Source organism: Rhinolophus ferrumequinum, chromosome 8 (assembly GCF_004115265.2).
Source record: "Rhinolophus ferrumequinum isolate MPI-CBG mRhiFer1 chromosome 8, mRhiFer1_v1.p, whole genome shotgun sequence".
Classification (NCBI taxonomy): Eukaryota; Metazoa; Chordata; class Mammalia; order Chiroptera; family Rhinolophidae; genus Rhinolophus; species Rhinolophus ferrumequinum.
The window spans coordinates 91,072,495-91,088,994 of record NC_046291.1 but is presented as its reverse complement, the minus strand read 5'-3'; the positions used below and the strand labels follow the sequence as shown (position 1 = coordinate 91,088,994).

General features: G+C 36.6%; 1 protein-coding gene across 2 annotated transcripts in view; it reads right to left on the bottom strand.

Annotated features, from left to right (window-relative positions):
* EPB41L5 (erythrocyte membrane protein band 4.1 like 5) overlaps positions 1-16,500 on the bottom strand; it is a 132,249-nt gene that overhangs the window by 23,160 nt on the left and 92,589 nt on the right. For both annotated transcript variants that reach the window (XM_033112243.1, XM_033112244.1), the window contains exons 17-18: positions 3,767-3,930; positions 449-546 (exon numbers count right to left, since the gene is read on the bottom strand). In XM_033112243.1, coding sequence (XP_032968134.1) covers positions 449-546; positions 3,767-3,930 — 262 coding nt within the window. The remainder of the gene's footprint in view (positions 1-448; positions 547-3,766; positions 3,931-16,500) is intronic.

The following is a 16,500-nucleotide window of genomic DNA, read 5'->3' as shown; positions in this document are numbered from 1 at the left end:
GGTTTAAGGGGGGTCGGGGGGTGGTGGAAGGGGGTTAAACATATGGTGATGGAAGGAGAACTGACTCTGGGTGGTGAACATACAATGCGATATGTAGACGCTGTATTACAGAACTGTACACTTGAAACCTATATAATTTTACTAACCACTGTAACCCCAATAAATTTTTAAAAATTAAATTAAAAGGTTTAACAGCCATATCACTTTTGACTGTGTGTCTAAAAAATAAAACTATAAGATGACTGTACAGTTCTTAATGTTGCTGCCCAAGTTTCCGCCTTCCCTCCTAAAAATCTACAAATTTCTTCATCTTAAATGAGAAAAGTTTGTAAGAATTCAGCAGAGACAGATTTTCCAGCAAAAGAAATGAGAAAGTATTAGCTTTGGGAAGAAAGGATGTCTGCAGTCTGTGATGTGTGACCAGCATACAAGGGAGACACCCGGGTACCTGGCTGTTGATGTTGACATCAGTGCTGGGATGAGGCGGTGGCAATGAACTGGTTTCCATTTCAAGCTGTTTCAGTTTCTCTGATGCATCTTTTAATGCTGGAAAAAACGGCAAAATAGCCCCTTAATCTGACAGGCTGTCACAGCTGTGAGATGGTATAGATTTAAGTTTGTTTTTTCCAACACCAGTTACCATCAATTAAAGGTAATAATCCAGATGACCACAGAATAAATGCATTTTCTTCCTATAACCAGGTAACTCTCCATTACTTTAAGAGTTAACCTAAATAGGAACACTGGCCTGTATCTGCACTGCTCCTAAAAAGCCACTAGGCATGGAATGTTAATAGCATGTGTGGTTAAGAAGGCTTACTAGTCAAAAGATCCCAAAGAAAAGCAGAGATCATGTGTGACACCATCCTTTCCTCCACAACCACAACCCAAGCTCCTCCTGCTGCACCTCAGTACTTTGCCATTTTCTTTCCTTGGCCCTCAATATATATACACAGCCTGAAACTAAACTTATGTGCAGCAAACAGATGAAGGACATACATTTATTCATTCATGGATGAATAAATATTATATACTGGTAACAGCAGGTGTGATGCAGGACAAGCATTTTGTCTTCATTATGTTCCACCTTAGCTGCAAAACACATTACAAATAAAGTCCTCTAACCACTGAAAAGATAGTATCAATACATTAAATACAATTCAGCTTTAAATGAATGCTACTTAAATCAACCACTCTGTAATAATCTTATTTTACAGGGACTAATTTTGTATGAGTTTGTATTTTCACATGGTCACTTGAGAAAAAAGCTGTTGAATGCCTAATAATTTCTAAATAATCAGACGAAAGGGAAAGGAAAACTATGAAACCATTTTCTCCTGGTCAAAGGGATCATCTAAAAGTGTCTATCAGGTAACTCGTGGATCTCTCCCTCAGCAGCATATTAGAGTCAGATGTGGAGCTTTTAAGAAACACTGATTCCCAGAGCTAACCCCAGAAAATGATACCAGAACTTCTGGAGGGAGTTTTCTGGCACTGGTAGTTTTTAAAACTCTCCAGGTGATGAGAATCGCTAATTCAACACTGATCTCAAAATCGTCCATATTCATTTACTTACTTAATTGCCACCTCCTGGTTTTCTCATGCTACAAATTATTTGAGACTAAATTTTAACATGATGATGACACCACAAACCCTTTAGCTTATGATGATAAATTAATACTGTTGGGTTTGGGGTCTGGGTATTTTTGTTGTTGTTAAAATAAAGTTTCTTCTGCTACATCTGTTTGGCTGAGGAACATCCTGAGATTGTAGGATAAGCTATTCTTTTTTTATAAGCTATTCTTTTTTTAAAGTTAGTATTTTTAACTATTCATCTATGTGAAATCAGAATTTTGACATTACAACTGAAAGAAAATAAAGAATAAATTGGATACCAAGATTATAAGACCTTAATTCTTAACATCAAAATACTCTATTTTCATTGACTTTGAGCAAATGACATAAATCTGAACTGAATAAGTCTTATGAATGAAACCCCCACACTATACACGAATTTCTTTTGGCACAACTTTAACAGCATTTAAGCTCTGCTTGCATACCTTCTGTAATAAGGGGCTCACTCACTGTTACGTATCTATTTCTGATATATGGCAGAAACATTTAAAAAATTCTTCCCTATACTGATCCCAAATCTGCTTCCCTATACTTTCAAATTGCTGGTCCAAGAATCACCAATAAAACGCCATAAAATAAAGTCTTTGCTATACAGGCTTTCAAATATTTGAAGAGTTATTACATCTCATTTGATCTTTTCTAGGCATCCCTAGGTCATTCTAGGGACATCCTTCGTAGGAACATTCAATATTCTCCCAAACCAATGCAATTTCCTAGAAAGTATGTACTAAATCAACGTTGTTTGCTAATATAATACTTGTACTATTGCAGCACTGAAAAAAACTTAAGATCATATTATGGACATAAAATGGAACGTAAATAAAATCAATACTGGCATCTCTATAATGGAGACTATTTTTATTTTAACCCTCAGTATTTAATACTCAGTATAAATACTCAGTATTAAGCTAGTGCTGCTTCTGGTTGAATCTAAATCCTGACGGCCTTGATTTATTATGTCTCACATCTGTCTAGTCACAAAGAGTTGTCATTTCTAACAAAAGGTAGAGTCTAGCGTAGGACTGTAAAAACTGGAAACTAACCAAAAGAAATTATGGCAAAGAAAGTATAAAAGAAATAGTAATGGAGGATGTTTTTTTAATCCAATAACTATTATCTTTAAAATAATCAAATTAGAACATTATTCTGAAATTACTAATAAATCAAAGTTAATTTCTGTTTCCCTGACCTCAGATCATAAGCACAACTCAAACATGGTAGATGTCAAGAAGAATTTTGTAAAACCATGACATATCAGAACATTTGTTTAACAGTGTATTTGTAGTGATTACTTAGGGAACAAAAGGATAAATTTTTAACGCCGATTACCAGTAGTACTTCTACATGTTCTATTAACCAGAAGCACTGTGTAAGTTTTCATGAACACTTTCTATCTCTAAATTACTAAATACAATGCTGAAGTCTATAATTTTCAGAGACAACAGCATACTCAATGACAACTTCCTATGAGGTGTTGACAAACAGTATCAAATTTTAGGGATAAAAGTCAAAATTGACAAGAGCCACATAAATATTAGCTGCTGTTGAATATATATGACACTGAGATTCAACAGCAAGCTCCTGTTTAAATACAGTTTATACTTTAATATCAAACCAAACTCACAAACATACAGAAACTTTCAATGTGCAATTTACTGTTTCCTTTTAACATTTGAAAAAGTTAAGGTAAGCAACTTTCTCTCTGTATTATTTATTTTTGTGAGTCTGGGCAACAACAGTCCTCATTAAAAACAAAATACTTTCTGGGAGCTAATGGAACATCCAAACATTTATTCAATCAATCCTGTGCCCTTTACAGAAATTTCAAATCTTTAAAGAAACTTTTTCTCCTAATTTTCACTCAAGAAACAAAGTAAAAAGCAAGTTTGAAAATTCATAAATTTTTAATGACTTATAAATAATACAAATGTTTAATGGTCTCAATTATGCGATCTTAAATATTTCAATGGACCTTTAAGCCAAAAGAGCAAGAAGGCATAACTCTTCTACATTAAAATTTAAAATTCAACTATTGCATAAAATATTATTGAGGGGACCGATTTAAATAGCTCATTTCAAAGGGAGGTAAAATAAAAAGGTGTCATTGATGTTATACAGAATATTTACTTACTCCCGCCTTCACCTTCAGGCTCCTCTAATCCACTTTGCCTGGAGGCCATGTTAACTTCCGCTGGTGCTAGCAATGTTTCCACAGTGTCAGGTGCCCCAATTACATCATCAATGGTTGTTTCCAGTAAGTCTGGACTATTTAGCAAATCAATATTCAGAGGCAAGCTGTAAAGGTAACAGGTAAAGGTAAAACTTACTTAGACCAAGACATTTATCATGAAAAGAATTTAAAATACTAATAAAAATCTTTGTTGGAAAAAAATTCATGTAAGAGTTCAAATCCCCAGTAGTTTATTCATCTGACAACACCTTTTGGGCAGGCTTTTCTTCCAGCTAAGATAGAGTAAAAGGGGACTGGATTTAGCTTCCTACCTAAAATAACCTAAGGGGGAAAAATTTGTTTTCAAGACATAAGACATCAGACAACAAAGGACAATGATTCTGAAATTTGGGAAACAAATGAGGTGAGCCCGGCAATTGCCTTGAGAGAATTTCCATGCCTTGGTGCAGAGATGGTGAAATGAGACAGAGCACAGAGAACCTTGGTCATCTTCTCAATTGAAAAGATGAGACTGAGAGTCCAGGGCGGCCAAGGCAACTAGAGTTCACAGGACACAGGACCAAAGAAGACAGAGCAGCACTTCAAGGAGAGAATCCTGGAGATCTGCAGAAAATCCCCACCTCAAGTATTCAGCAGAGTACTGACGAGAGAACGTGTGTGAGGAAACTCTCAGAGGCTAGGGAAAGACCATCCAAAAGGACTTCCTTCCTCTGTTTGGCTGGGGAAAGTACTAGTGGCACTCACACTGGGCCACAGTGCCTGTTTCCACAGAGAAACTGTAAAAACACATAATTCACAGGGCATTGAGTATTCAGGATGGTTTTGCCTCAGTAGAGAAAAATAATTAACTCAGACGGGGCATGGCAAAGGCCCACCTAATACATCATAAAAGAAAGTCCTGAAAGGATCCAACTGTTTCCAAGTAACTTAACTGCATCGCAAAACAAAGCTCAAAGGTATAGAGGAATATAAAATTATCTAGCATCAGGCAGGGAAGTAAAACTTGTTAGGTTAAGAACTTGGTAGAATGTCAGGGATCCACTCAAACATTACCAGGAATGCAAAGAGGCAGAAAAAGACATCCCATACTAAAGAGAATAATCCACCAATGGAAACTGATGTTAGAATTTGCAGAGGAATATATTAAACAGTTACAATAACTGTTTAATTATAACACTTGTTAAAAAAAAGTTAAGTACAAACATGGAAGATATAAAAAAGATCCAAATCAAACTTCTAGAGAATTACAATATCTGAGATGAAAAATATATTGGATGGGATTCACAGAGATTAGACATTAGGGAAAGAAAAGAAAAAGCTGAACTTGAAGGCATAGCAACAGAAAATATCCCAAATAAAACACACCAAGAAAAAGAATCCCTCAAATGAAAAGAGTATCAGTACCACAAAAGACCCCGAATAACCAAAGCAATCTTAAGAAAAAAGAACAATGCTGGAGGTATCACACTCCCTGATTTTAGCTTGTACTACAGGGCAACAATAATCAAAACAGCATGGTATTGGCAGAAAAACAGACATGTAGACCTATGGAATAGAACTGAGAACTCAGAAATAAAACCACATAAATATGGACAGATCATTTTTGACAAAGAGCAAAATCATACAATGGAGAAAAGACAGCCTCTTCAATAAATGGTGCTGGGAGAATTGGAAAGCCACGTGCAAAAAACTGAAACTGGACTGCTATCTGTCACCATGTACCAAAATTAATTCAAAATGGATCAAAGACTTAATGGTAAGACCTGAAACAATAAACTGCATAGAAGAAAACATAGGTACTAAACTTATGGACCTTGGGATCAAGGAGCATTTTATGAATTTGATTCCAAATGCAAGGGAAATAAAAGCTAAAATAAATGAATGGGACTATATCGAACTTAAAAGCTCCTGCACAACAAAAGAACAAGGCAAACAAATGAAAAACAAAAACTCATAGACACAGACAAAAGTTTAGTGGTTACCAGAGGGTAAGGGGGGCGGGGGATGGGAGATGAGGGTAAAGGGGATCAAATACATGGAGAACTGACTCTGGGTGGTGAACACACAATGGGATTTATAGATGATGTAATACAGAATTGTACACCTGAAACCTATGTAACTTTACTAACAATTGTCACCCCAATAAACTTTAATTTAAAAAAAAGAAAAAAGAAAAGGGCATCAGTTAGTGTAGGACAACTTTAAGTAAGTAGCCTACTGTAATGGATAATTGGAGTCCCAAAGTGGGGGTGGGACGGAACAAATGTTAAAATATATAATTGCTGAAGTTTTTCCAAATTTGATGAAAACTATAACCCACAGATCCAAGAATCTCAATAAACCCTAAACACAAGAACATGAAGAAAGCTACAGCAAAGCACATCATAATCAAACTGCTTGAAACCAATGATAGAAAACCGCAAAAGCAGACAAAGACTCATCTGTTCAAAAAAATAAAGGTAAGGACGACAGCCTGTTTCCCGTCAGAAACTATGCAAAGCAGAGGACAGTGGGGGATCGCCTTGACAGCACTGAAGAAAAAAGAATGACAACTACAATTTTATAGCCAGCAAAAAGTTTTAAAAAGCAAAAATAAATAAATAAGTAAATAAATAAAAAGCTAGGTATAGACCAAAGGAAAATGAAAGCATACATCCACACAAAAATGTGTACATAAATGTTCACAGCAGTATTATTCATAATAGCCAAAAAATGGAAACAGCCTAAATGCCCATCAACTGAGGCCTGAATAAATAAAATGCAGTATATCCATAGACTAAAATACCAATCAGCAATAAAAAGGAGTGAAGCACTGATATACGCTATGACATGGACGACCGTTGAAAACATAACGTTAAGGGAAGAAATCCAGACACAAATGATCACATATTGCATGAGTCCATTTATATGAAATGTCCAGAAGAGGCAAACCCATTGAGCAGAAAGTAGATTTGTGGTTGCCAGGAGCTGGAGGAAGGGTCAGGGAGGAATGGGGATTGACCGCTGTGGTGTAAGGTCTGAAATTAAGATTCAATACTAAGTGCTGCCTTGACATCCTGTGAGGCTAACCACGGGTTCCCATGCCCTTACCAGATATGCAGCCCCCCACCCAGTGGAAAGGGTTCCCCATCTGGCTAGTTCTGCTATCAACTAACTGTACCAGCTGTATTCCACCAGGTTTTTAACCTAACAAATTTCACTTTCCTGACAGTCTGTAAAATTATTCAAACAAGCCAATCACATCCCCTGATGGGAACTAGGGGTCATCTCATCCTCATGTTACCTACCATAAAGCCTGCCTCCTACATCCCATTGTTGTTCACTTTGCTCCCCAAAAAACAACTGTGTGGCCCTATATGTTATGAGGTTTCCTCCTACCTTGAGCATAAGTATACGTGACTAATAAACTGCTGTCTATCTCATCTTCCCAGTGTTGGGTTTTGTGTGTTCGACCATTTTATAGTATTTAGGGGAAGGGATCCCTCCCTCACCAACAGGGTGAATAAGGGGTGATAAGAGCAGCTGCTAATGGGTAGGAGGCTTCCTTTAGGGTGGACAAAAATGTTCTAAAATAAAATTGTGATAAAGGTTGCACAATCCTGTGAATGTACTAAAAACACTGAATTGTCCACTTTAAATGGGTGGATAGTATGGTATGTGAATTATATCTTAAAGCAGTAAAAAAAGAAAGACAAAAGAAAATATTATCATTCATACAAAATAATTCATGACCAAAAGACTTGCACTAAAAACTATTTAAGGGAAGACCTAAAGGCAGGAGTAAAATGAACAATGTATTATGTGGTTTACAACATAGTAAAATGCTTGACAAGTGATAAAAAGGCTGGGAGAGGGTAAACGGAAGTACACTACTGTAAGGTTCTTATACTATACATGAAATGGTATCATAGTCTACTTTCAAGGGATAGAGAAGTTAAAGTTGTACATGCTAAAGCAACCATTAAAGTAAAACAAAGAATTATAGCTAAGAAGTGAAGAAAGCACACAGATGGAATTAAAAAACAACTTGATTAATGAAAAAGAAGACAGAAAGAAAGATGGGAACGAGACACATATGAGATAAACAGAAAACAAACAGCAAAATGATAGACTCAAACTTAATCATATTAATAATCACATTAAAAGGAAATGGTCTAAACATACAAATTTTTAAATACACAGAGTGTCAGTTAAGACTAAAAAAAGCAAAACCCAATTATATCTGCCTATATAAAACATAATTTAAATATAAACAGAGATTTAAAAATAAAAGGATAGAAAATGATATATCATGCTAACACTAGTCAAAACAAAAGCTAGAGTGAATATATTGTTACCAAAGTAGACTTCAGAGCAAAGAACAATACTTCAAATGAAGATGGCTATAGATAAAGGCGGCATTTAATCAACAGCACATGACAATGCTAAATATTTATCAACTTAATGACAGAGCTTCAAAATACATGAAGCCAAAACTAAAAGTACTGCAAAGAGTAACAGACAAATTGATAATTATGGTTGGAGATTTCTGAATAATTGATAGAACAAGTAGGCAGAAAATCATCAAGGATATATTAGACTAGAACAATACTAATCATCAACTTTTCCTAATTGACACTTATAGAGCAGTACACCAAAAACATCGAAATACACATTCCTCTCAAGTACACACAGAATAATCACTAACATAGACCATGTTCTGGCCATAAATAAGACTTGATAAAGTCAAAAAGATTCAAGTCATACAAAGTACATATGTTCTTTGACAAGAACAGAATTAAATTAGAAATCCAAACAGACAGATCTTTGGAAAATCCCAAAATATTTGGAAATTATGTAAGGCACTTCTAAATAACACATGGATCAAAAAAGATATAAAAAGGAAAACTATAAAAGTATTTTGAATTAAATGAAAATGAAAGCGCAACATATCCAAATTTGTAGGATGCCACTGAAGTAGTACTTAGAGGAATACTGATTGCACTAAACATCTATATTAGAAAAGAACTTCTCATATCAGTGACCTAAGCTTGCACCTTGATAAAATAGAAAAAGAACACATTAAATGCAAAGAAGGCAAGAAATAATAGAGATTGAAGGGAAAAAAAGTAGAGAAAAAGAATTAAACCGAGAGCTAGTTCTTTGAGAAGCTCAATATAATTGCTAACTTCTAACTGGCTGATAAGAGAAAAAAAGAAAGAATACAAATTTACCAATAACAGGAATGAGGTCCTACACGTATTAAAATGGAATAAGGGAATATATGAACTTTATGCCAACAAATTCAGTACCTTAGATGATATGGAAATATTTCTTCAGAGACACAAACTACCAAAGCTCACTCCAGAAGAAATACAAAATTTGAATAGATTCATAAAAGTAAGTTAACTGAATTAATTAAAAATCCTCTCACAAAAAGAAGCCTGGGCCTACATGACTTCCCCGGTTAATTCTACCGAACATTTAAAAGCAGAAATAATGTCAATCTTCAACAAACTAGTTCAGAAACAGAGGAGGCAACATTCCCCAAATCATTCTATGAAGCCACTATTCTCCTGATACTGGAGACATACAAAGACATAACAAGAAATCAAGCAAAAAACAAAAAGAATTGCCCCCATGCCCAAGTGGGATTTATCACAGGAATGCAAAGTTGGTTTACATTCCAAAATCAATTAATGCAATACACCATATTAATAGGAAAAGAACCACACGATCATCTCAATAGGTGCAGAAAAAGTATGACAAATCCAGTGCCGTTCATGGGAAAAACTCTTAACAAAGTAAGAACAGACAGGAGCAGCCTCAATCTCATAAAGGTCATCTACAAAACACCAGCAGCTAACATCACATTTAATGATGACTGGCTGCATGCTTTCTCCTGTAAGACAAGGATGCCCATTTGTACCACTTCATTCAACACTGTACTGGAGGTTCTAGCCAGTGCAATAAAAAGAAAAAAGGAAGAGAATAGAAAAGAAAATCAAGGGCATCCATATTGGAAAAGAAGAGGTAAAAAATACAGAGGTTTTTATGTGCAGATCATAGAATCCTGTATTGAGAAAATCCAATGGTATTCACAAAACACTACTAGAAAGTAATAAATGAGTTCAGCAAGGTTCAGCAAGTAGGATACAAGATCAAGATGAAAAACCAATTATCTATACACTAGTAATGAACAAGAAATTGAAATTAAAACTATTCCATTCACAATAGCATCACAAAGAATAAAAACTTAGGAATAAATTTAATAAAGGATATGCAGGTCTTTTATACTTAAAACAATAACAAATAAATTAAAGGAGATCTAAATAAATGGAAAGATATTTCATGTTCATGGATTGGAAAGCTTAATACTGTCAACATGACAATTCTCCTCAAACTGATCTATGACTACAATTCACTCACTATCAAATTCCTAGCAGACTTTATTGTAGAAATTAACAAGCCAATTCTAAAATTTATACAGAAATTCAAAGGAGCCAGAATAGCCAAATCCATTTTTAAAAAGAAGAACAAAGTTGGAGGATGTACACTACCTGATTTCAATAGTATACAGCCACGGTAACCAAGACAGTGTGGTATTGTCCAAACATAGGCCTGTGAATCAATAGAACAGAATTAAGAGTCTAGAATTCCTTACACTTACAGTTGATTTTTGCCAACATAAACCAAAGGGGAAACCAAATAGTCTTTTTAAGAAATGGTGCCAACAGAAGTATACATGCAAAAATATGGATTTAGAATTTAGACCCTACCTCACACCATACATAAAAATTAAATCAAAATGGGTAATAGACCTAAGCATTAAGAGCTAAAACTATAAATATTTGAAGAAAACACAAGGAAAAATATCTCCGAGACTTTGGGCTGATAAAATGTTCTTAGATACCAAACATACTATCCATAAAAGAAAAGCCTGGTAAGTTGGACTTCAACATAATGAAATATTTGAGCTTCAAAAGACTTATTATGAAAATGAAAAGAGAAGTCACAGATTAGGAAAAAATTTTGCAAATCATGTATCTGATAAGGGACTAGTATTCTAAAATACACAAAGTACTCTTAAAACAATAAAAAGACAACCCATATAAAAATAGGCAACAGGTTTGAACAGACATTTCTCCAGAGACAATATACAAATAGGTGATAAACAAATGAAAAGATACTCAACATCACTAGCTCTCAGGAAAATACAAATCAAAACCACAATGAGAAATCACTATTCACTCACTACAATGGCCATATAAAACAAAACAAAACAAAACCAAACAGAAAACAGAAAATCACTAATGTTGGAGAGGATGTGGAGACACTGGAATCCTCATCCATTTCCACTCCAGAAAACAGTTTGCCAATGTCTTAAAAGTTAAAATATAAATTTACCATACAACTCAGCAATTTTCCTCCTAGAAGTCTATCCAAAAGAAACACTACCTTATGTCCACACAAAGACATGTACAGGAATGTTCATAATATTATGCATAGTAGCCAAAACATGGGAAGAATCCAAATTTCCACCAACTGGTGAATAGGTAAACAAAATGTGATATATCCACACCATAGACTATTCGGCAATTAAAAGAAACAAACTAGGAAACACCGATGAAGTAAAAAACATTATGCTAGGTGAAAGAAGCCAGCAACAATACCCTGTACGTTGTATGATTCCATTGATATGAAATGACTAGAAAAGGCAAATTTACAAGGACTGAAAGCAGATCAGTGGTTGCCTGAGGGGGTGGGAAGGTAGGAGCGCGACTTAAGTATAGAGCAGCATGAGGAAACTTTTTGGGATGATGGAAATGTTCTAAAACTAGATTGTGGTGATGACTGTACAATTCTGTACATTTCTATAAAGCACGTAATTGTACACTTAGAATAAGTAAATTTTATAATACGTAAAATTGTCGCAGTCAAGTTGCTTAAAAAAAAAAACCTTTAACTTAAAGCCAAATTTAGAAACTAGAAATAATCCAGTTCAGCAAAGTTGCAGGATTCACAATCAACATAGGAAAATCAATTATATAAAGTCACTAGCAATAAACAACAGGAAACTGAGATGAAGAAAATAATTCCATTTAGAAACCCAATTACTCTATTTTAACAGGTTTTTTTTTTTTAAAAGAACAAGACTGTCAACCCAATTCATCTGTTGTGAAAAAGCTCAAAGGTTGTAGACATTTTATTTTGTTGATCTAACACTGAGTTAGAGCAAAGCAAAGGAACTGACATTGCTGGAAGGTTCCATGCTTTCCTGGAGGAATGAAGGCCATGTTTCAATTAGATGCCTTGTGTCTGGAACCCAAATAAGAAAAAATTATGAAAACTATTAAAAGAGATAGTAAGAACAAAGAAAGAATTTCTGCTCAAGTCAAGAATCTGTGCCCCAGTCCTGTCTCTGCAGCAAACTAGCTGTACAACTTTAAACAAGTCACTTTACCTTGGTTTTCACTGTGTTCTACAGAGACCCAAGGATTCCATATGTGAGTGACTTAGCTACAGGTACGGAAAAGGTGGTGGAGTTTTTCATCCCCCCACAGTAATCTTCTTATGGGCTTTTATTTGGAATTCCCAAGCAGGTTTAATTGGACAGGTTTCTTGGCTAAAGTTCATTTGGAAACCTGGAGTAAAGGCACTGCAGGCACTTTCAATCTTCCATAAAAATGTATTAATGGAAAACCATCTCATCATCTCATTTTCCAGCCTTTTCCAACTGGTCCAATTGTTATCCTCCCTAAGAGTGAATCAGTGTTACTGGCAGGACTTTTATTCAAAATATTCAAAATAAAAGTAACAACATCAAAAGAAGAGGTGTTGGTGGTGACAGGGAGAACAAATGAAACAAAAATAGTAGAATATTGGAATTTGTTGAAGGGGGTTGATAGGCATACTGTAGTTCATCATATTTTCTCACTACTTAGTATGTATTTTAGAATGTTTCATCATAAATTTAAAAATATGAATAGCAATATTTCTGGACAAAAGAATGTGAGAACTGGTCGGAGTTCATCTCCTGTGGTCGGTCCTAACATGGAACCATGCCACAAAATATTTTTTTAAACTATACACCATATGTTTTAATCTGTACGGGTTGGACAACAGAATACCACAGACTGGATGGCTTACCAACAAGAGAAATTTATTTCTCAGAGTTCTAGAAGCTGGGAAGTCCAAGATCAGATGCCAGAAGATTTGGTGTCTGGTGAGGGCCCGCTTTCTAGTTCATGGACCACCCTCTTTCAGCTGTGTCCCGACATGGCACAAGGGGTGAGGGATCTTCCTGGGGTCTCTTTTATAAGAGCACTAATCCCATTCATGAGGACCTTTGCTGTCATGACCTAATCACCCTCCAAACACCATCACTTTGAGAATTAGGTCTTAACATAGGAATTTTGGGGGAACACAAATATTCAGTCCGCAGCATTAAAAAATAAGATTAAAAAAACTTCATAAATCAGAAATGAAATAGAAGCCCATATATAAAAGAATGCTGAACTGTCTCAATTTATGCTTGAGAACAATGGTTAAAAAGTACCCACGTTATGGGGTGAACTGTGTGTGTCTCCCCAAATTCATATGTTGAAGTCCTAACACCCAGTATCTCAAGAATGCCATCTTACGTGGAAACAGGATGGTTGCAGATGTAGTTAAGTGAGGATAAGGTCACACTGGAGAAGGGCAGGCACTTAATTCAGCATAGCTGATGTCTTTATAAAAGAAGAAAACGTGGATACATACACACCGGAGAACACCATAAGAAGGTGAGGGCAGAGACCAGGTGAGGCACCCACAATCCAGACTGCCCGCACACCACCTGAAGCTAGGTGAGAGGCCCGGGACAGATTCTTTTAGCCCTCAGAAGGAAGCAATCCTGCCCACACCTTCCTCTCTCGTACTTCTAGCCTCTAGAACTGTGAGACCAAATTTCTGTTGCCACCCAGTTGTAACGGGGGGCCTAGCAAACCAATACATCTCACATTCTAAAGATCTGAGCAGGACTTACTAAAAGAGACCCTGAGAGCACAACATTATCCACATCATAAAAGAAAAGACAAGAAATCCTAAAAGACATCCTGCAAGGGAATTTAAAGGAAAATAGAGTACTCTGACTTTTCTCCTCCTCGCTCCAGGAGAGTAGGGAATGGAAAAGCACATCAAGTTAATGGAGGCTCTAAAAGTACCTATGAAAGGGGAGAATGACATCTTGCTTTGTGGTAGGGGATTGCTGAGCATCAGAAACTACTAGGCCTATGTCAGGTGTAGCACGGGGAGAGTTCTTAGGAAAATCTAATGCATGAATCTATAAATTTGGGAGTATATATAAATAGATTTCCCACACAGGGAAGTGCATCCTTCAACATGGAGAGGTCCAACCTCAGGGAGGTGCCTGGAGCCAACCTTAGTAAAATGGGGGAATAGGCCAGCCATTGGAAACGATACATTTCCACTGTTTGGCAGGGCAAAAATGCATAGATTCTCACAGGCCAAATTTGGAACAAGTCACACATCGAAATGAATAGGAATGTATGATAATGCATTTAAAAAAAATCCATGAGTCTATTAGTACAAATTATTTCCTTTAAAAGTGAAAGGGGGAAAGCTCTCTTTTACAGAAGAATGCAAACTCATAGTTGTAGAAAGAAGGACAGAATTGGAAAATCATCATATTGTAAATACCAAAGTAATAATAATTGATTCAGGCAAAAATTATCAATTGATGCTAAAACCACTGGGTAAAAGACTGTGAAGAAATAGGATTTTTCCTTAGTCTCAAAATGATATCCCAAGTAGTAGAGAAAAAGAGAAAAAAGGTACTTTTACAGAGAAATCTGGTAGACATCACCTTAACCAAAACATTAGTAAAAATGTTTAACTTCAATCTAATCATGAGAAATCACACAAACTTGTAAATAACACATGGGCCAAAGAGGAAATCACAGAGAAAATTAGAAAATATTTTCAACTGAATGCAAATCAAAATACTAAGTACAAACACCTGAGGTAAATAGACAAAGCAGTGATTAGAAATAAATTTATAGTTTTAAATGCATACATGATGAAAGAAAATAGTTTAAACCTAGTTATCTGAAGTTCCATCTTAAGAAGTTGAGAGGTATTCTGCAAAGGAACTGGCATAGACTCTTTAAAAAATGTCAATGTCTTGAAAGGCCAAAGAAGGTTGGGAACTTTTCATGATTAAAGAGACACAAAAAGCTAACTGAAATCTTGATTGGATCCTGGTTCAGAAAGAAAAATAGCTATAAAGGGCATTTATTAAAACATTTGGGAAAACTTGAGTATAGACTATATACTAGATAATGGAATTATATTGATGTTAAATTTTCTGAGCATGATAAATATATCATGTACAAGAATGTCCTTGATTTTTGGAGACACATGAAGAAGTAATTAGGGATGTAGTAATATAATGTCTGCATTATGATTCTCAATTAGTTCAGCCAAATAAATGTTAGCATATAAGCAAAATATTAATAGGTAGTGAATCTAGGGGAAGGGCATATGCTATTCATCCACCATTCTTTCAACTTTTCCGTGGGTTTGAAGTTTTCCGAAGTAAAAAGTTGAAAGACAAGAAAAAAATGTATGTGCTTCTCTTGAGCTGAGTGTATGATAAGTCCAGCCTTAATGCCATTCAATGGAACCTCCAGCCATGAGATGAATGTGCCAGGGTAAGATGACCCAAGCAATAAAAGTGTACTTATGGGCCCAAGGTTCCAATCAGGATGGCGCAGTAGGTAAACACTGTGCTTACCTTCTCTCACGACCACATCAAAATTACCACTAAACTACAAAATCACCATCTTTGAGAATTGCCTAAAATCTTGCTGAACTGAAGCCCTACAACTAAGGAGATGCAGAAGCAGCCACCTCGAGACTGGTAGGAGGGGCAGAGACATGGAACGGGCTGGTTCCATAACCGCCTGTGACCATTAAAAATTGGGAGGAGTATCAGCTGTGGAGGCTCCCCCTGCTCCAAGGAGCGAGAGGTCTCAGCCCCACCCCAGCCTAGGGTTCCAGTGCCGGGGAGAGAAGAGCCCATAATTTTTGGTTGTGAAAACCAGCGGAAATTGTGACTAAGTGGGATGGAGGACGGCTGGAGTCCCAGCCACTCCTCTTAAAGGGACCACACATAGATTTACCAATGGAATCACTGGCTCTGAGTTCCAGTGCTGGGGCAGCAGCTGGAGAGGCAGCAGGGACATATGGTGAGGAACTGAGTTGTCTAGGTTGGGACGGGGGCTGGAGAGGCAGCTTTCTCCTGGATGGAGGAACTGGCAGAAGCCATTGTTTCTTTGTTGAGCCCTCCCCCTTCCCAGCTTACAGACTCAGGCTGCTGCCATATCTGAGTCTCCATCAAGCTGGCTAACACCACTGGCTCACCATGCCAACTTTTGGGCACACCCAAGCCACTTCCAGTGGCTTTTTAGTACAAACCGCTTGCCTTGGCAGACTTTCCTAGGGTCTCTCAAAGATTCACGTAACCCAGACAAGCAGCATTCGACTTGAGTGTGTCCTGTACCTCCAGCGGAGCAGCCCTAAGCCCGGCACTAGTGGCAGAAGGCCATGGTTCTTGGCTCGGCCTCTTGAGGCACTTCCAAGGACGGCACAGGCGGCAGCCATCTGCGAACTGCTTTGTGGCTCCTGCCGGG